This window comes from Kryptolebias marmoratus, linkage group LG16 (assembly GCF_001649575.2).
Source record: "Kryptolebias marmoratus isolate JLee-2015 linkage group LG16, ASM164957v2, whole genome shotgun sequence".
NCBI classification, from domain to species: Eukaryota; Metazoa; Chordata; class Actinopteri; order Cyprinodontiformes; family Rivulidae; genus Kryptolebias; species Kryptolebias marmoratus.
Window position 1 is genome coordinate 15,058,839 of NC_051445.1, and position 4,840 is coordinate 15,063,678.

The 4,840-nt window shown below is 40.6% G+C and overlaps 1 protein-coding gene across 2 annotated transcripts in view; it reads left to right on the forward strand.

The window, feature by feature from the left end:
* Positions 1–3,894: 3,894 nt before the first annotated feature.
* The window catches only part of aplp1 (amyloid beta (A4) precursor-like protein 1), a 36,808-nt gene continuing 35,862 nt past the window's right edge, over positions 3,895–4,840 (forward strand). For both annotated transcript variants that reach the window (XM_017426552.3, XM_017426553.3), the window contains exon 1: positions 3,895–4,185. In XM_017426552.3, the coding sequence (XP_017282041.1) occupies positions 4,120–4,185 (66 nt within the window). In that variant the 5' untranslated portion in view covers positions 3,895–4,119. The remainder of the gene's footprint in view (positions 4,186–4,840) is intronic.

Consider the following 4,840-nt stretch of genomic DNA (forward strand, 5'->3'; position numbering starts at 1 on the left):
TGCTGACATCCTGATTCAGTCTCATCCAAAAAATAAATATATAAATAAATTAAAAACTTTGTTTTTACACTCATACGGTGTCTTTAAGCGGGCTCCTCCCAGGGTGGAAACAGTCATTCAGCTCCCTGCTTCTTCGCTGGGAGGGGGGCCGTTTACTTTTTTATCAAGTCGTTGTTCTTAATTTAGTTCAAATGAAATATCATTATGTCAACTAACACTTCCTGATGTTTTCCTCACACGCGCTCCCACTACTGGCCCTTTGTGAAACTGCAGCCAGGAGTTTGCAAAACTATGTTGCAAAATATGTACACACAGGGCAGTGGTTTTATGAGCGGATGACTCTTTTATATGGACATATGGGTTAAGAAAAACTAAATAAATAACAATAATAAAATAAAATACTGCCTTAGCCAGATAAAAAAGCAAAAAGAAGCATAAGCTTTTTTAATTATCCTCTCACTTCCTTTGTTTGCCCTTTAACCTAGTTTTGCACATTGTTTGCAGTAGTTTTATTGTTGCACATTTGCACACTTTTACACTCCCAAACAAATAAACATACGCACATACATAGCAGTAAATACATGCACACATACATACGTCTAAGCATACACAAATACATGCATCTGTGTTCGTATATATGCATATACACATACTTACATATTCAAAAACGCTCCTATGTGTGCGTACACACACTCTCAATGTGTAGTTAACGTCACATTTACAGTATGGACTGTATTTTGTTACTCTTTATTCATTTTAGCTGCAGAACTAATCACTAAAAAGTTCCCAAAAGGTCATTTATGTGCCCTATGTGTCATATAAAGAACATGATAATGTATATATTGTCGTGATGTTTTACTGTTTGTGTTTAACGCCCACCCATTGGTTGATGCATGTCAAAAACCCGGTCTGCCTGAAATGTTGTGTTAAATAATCACAACACAAGACGACAAAAGAAACACAGTAACTTGGCAAAGAACTAAGCCAGGACACGGTGTACCCTGATAAGGAATTTTTGCTTAACAATAGGTTTTTTTTTTCTTTTCCAAGAGCTCTTATTGAACCTTTGAGTGGTTTCTGACCCCGGCCCAGTCTGACCTGTAGTCACTGAGCAGTCTGTACATCATGGCAGAGCAGGCCTGAGTGTGGAAGCGAGCAGCAAGAAGGTCCAGTACGCCAAAAAATAGTTCCTCTGAATATTTTAAGATGCCAGAAGAAGTTTGGACGCACATTTGCTGTAAAAATCCAAATGACCCCCACGTCTGCCGAGGAGGCTCAGCTTTCATCATAATATCAGTAACAAGTTGGATCGTTTCCCCTTTTATATGACTCGCTTGTTATTAAAGTCCTCGGGCTGAGTGGATTCCAAAGGTTTGCGTGAAACCAGACAGCTCGTGTTATCATCCAGCAGACTTGATGACATTCCCCAAAAAAGAAGCCTCTCGTGCAGGTACAGGATGTTCTGTAAACCCCCATTTTCGCCACCGCACGGGGGTGGAGACGGGTGTCTGTGGAAGGAACAGTTTTTTACTCCTCTCTTCCCTTCAAACGGGCCTCGGGTTCCGGCTTTAAGGTGTGCTTTGACTCATCCTCCTGCAGCATGCCTCTGAAGACTCTCGTTTGGTCAAATCAGTGCGGCAAAAACCCGTCACACTCCCAAAAAGTGTTTTCTGAGGCACTTCCTGTCCCCTGAGACTTCTGTCTGTTCGTATCTGTGCCTTTCTGTGACTCAGTTACCAAACCCTGCTGTATTAACCAAGAGATGTCTTGTCAGTATGAGTGTGTGTGTGTGTGTGTGTGTTTTCTGACTCATCATGTAACTGCTCCAGTTTCTACAACTCGTTTGTCCTCGCCACACACACACTGCTCACTTAGAAACCCTAATTCTGGCCTTGATTTAAAGCAGATAACGCTTTGGCTAAAAAAAAAATCCAAAACCACATCTGTCACTTTCACTCAGCTGTGATGCCACAACACCTGTAGGATATCTTCAACTAGAATCTGGAAGTGCGGCCTTACAGCAGCTGCAAGTAGAAAAGAGTCGCCTGTACAAAAGAAAAAAAAAATCCTGACTAAACATTGAAGCTATTACTTTTTTTTTTTTTTTTTTAACGATGGATGTGTCAAACCATAAAAGCAAACGAACGTGTGGCGAATGGCTCTCAGCTATCACCCTATCTACAAAACCGACTGACTTATAGCCATTTTTGCATTTGCTAAGGTTGATTAGCTGTAGCAGCCGTTTTCAAATGTGTCAGCTCCAGAAGTTAATCAGCCGTGGAGGTACGTCCACTGAATATTTCCTGAAAGTTTCCCTAAAATCCATCCAGTGGTTTGAAAAATATGTCGCTAACAGACAACAGATTAGACTGCCAAAGTTATAAATGAAGACCTCGTGCAATCTGAAGCCCTTTGACAGGAAGGAAATGCAACAAGAAGACTGATATTAAATTGTGAAAAACATCAAGATTTTTCACACTAATTTATATTATTTAAATCTACATCGCCATCTGGTTTAAAAACTCAGCAAAACCTGGCCATGAGGAGATACTTGCTTGTTTGTGTCTTAATTAAAGGTTATTTTATAGATCAAATTTTTGACTAAATAGAATGATTTCTTACTTAGGTTTGATGTTTGTTTCCTTCTAGATAAACGTTTACAAAAAACAAATAAATACAAAACAAATACAAAAAAAAAAGATCCCCTCAAAAATATGCTTTAGAGACAAGTAAAATGTAAAACCCTGACTTTTTCCTAAGCGTACACACGAAGAACTTGTGTTGGCAGCGCCTACAGTTCATTAAGCAGAAAGAAGTCATGTCCGTTTGATTAGTTTCAGAGCTTATCCAGTAAAAACTGGATTCATGTGACTTGTTTGTCAATGTCAACAAGTTTAAAATGCAACAACATTACATGCAAGACCCAAAAGAATGTAGCTTATTCATTCTTTTTCAGGACTGATGACTCTAATTGTTAAAGCCAAAGTTTTGAGTACATCTTGTTGTGCTATGTGTAGAGCTCAGAGTATTTGTCATAAATGACTCTCAGCTACTACCACAACAAATTCTAGCTCAATATATGTAAAATTGACTGAGTTGCAGCCATTTTTCTGTTTTCCAACACTGAATAGCTGTAGCATCCATCTTAAACTGGGGTGACTCCGAAAGCTAATCACTTGTGTACATTCTCTCATTAGTTCCTGAAGATGTAGTTGAAATCCGCCCTGTGGTTCATGAGATATTTTGCTAACAGACAGCATTTACTTTAAAAGGTAACGCCAAACATTTCAGCAAAGATGTTGCACAATGTAAAGAGCTCTGAGTATATGTTTTAAATGACCCTCAGCTGCTGTTACACCAAACTTTATCTTTATATTTGTAATCTTGACTGAGTTATGGTTATTATTGTGTTGCCTAATTGACTGTTGTGGCCATCTTGAATTGGGGTGACGCCAAAAGTTAATGAGTTGTAGATGTACATCCAATGATTACTTTCTGAGAATTTCATGAAAATCCATCAAGTGGTTCATTAGATATTTTGCTAACAGGCAAACACTACTGACTCCAATAGTTACCGACAACGTTTTAAAAAAACAAACAGTTCTCGCGCAGTTAGTGAGCGCTCAGAGTGAAGGTCGGGGATGACTCTTAGCTGCTACCGCACCACATTTTAGCTCAGTATCTGTAAAACCGACTGAGTCACAACCATTTTTCATTTTTTTAAATATCTTTTTGTTTTTGCGTCTATGATCCGAAGCGTCCCCCCAGAACCTGGAAGGTGCGGTGTCAGTCTGCCACCAGCAGATGTCGCTGTTGACCAAGCCAACAGGGAGGACGCCCTGGGAAAAGCCTTTGATAAATACCCGCAGAAACAGGGCTTGGTTCTGCCAGGCTTCATCCTCATAAAAGCCCCGGCTGCCATTGGAGAGCCCGCTGGCGAGGAGCGAGCGCGAGAAAGACGCACGAGACGTCCTGAAAAGCTGATGTAAAAAAAAAAAAAAAGAAAAGGAAAAAGAAAAAAGAAAAAGCAACAACAAGGCAGCTTATGTTGGAGACAGCTCGTTCACATTAGCAACTTAGTTATTAGAGAATAGAAAAGACGCAGAGGCGGACGAGAAAATGGGGCATACCGCAATCCCCGTCCTGGTGGCTGTATTGTCCTACTGCGTGTGGGAAAACGTCGAGGTAAGACCCGAGACCATCTTTCTTCTCCCTCTTGTTTTTATTTTTTTATTTTTAAGGCGCATTGCAGTTTGTCTGTTCGGATCGCTGCATGTCGATGTGGAATTTGTCTTTTTGTTTATTTTATGTCCACACACACACACACACACACATACATATATACAGATTTATATATAGATATATAAATCTCCACATCGTGGTTGCCACTCATCTGGGGCATAATTAATTTTGAAACGTGCCCTGGAGAAAACATCAGGAGTAATGACAAGCCTTGATTTATTTTTTTATTTATGTATTTTTTTTAATGCAGTTTTTTTGTTGTTGTTGTTTGTTTGGGAGGGGAGGGGGGGTGTTTGACATCTAAATTCTGCTGTGTGGCATTAGTGTACTGTCATGGTGAGAGGATGTGATTTACAGTACATTTCGTCTCTTTGCGTCAAGCCCGGGCCTTGTATCTGATAACAGAGGCAGCCTTTTGCTCCTATGGAAGGATGGAGATCAAATCTACCCCCCACACACACACACACACACCACCTCAACCCCCCTCCTCCGTCTCATCTCTTTGCCTTGCATCTCACAGCATCCCATCTGGGCCTGTCAGAGGAGGGAAATGAGCCCCCCACCCACCCCCACCCCATCCATCCATCCATCCGCCCTT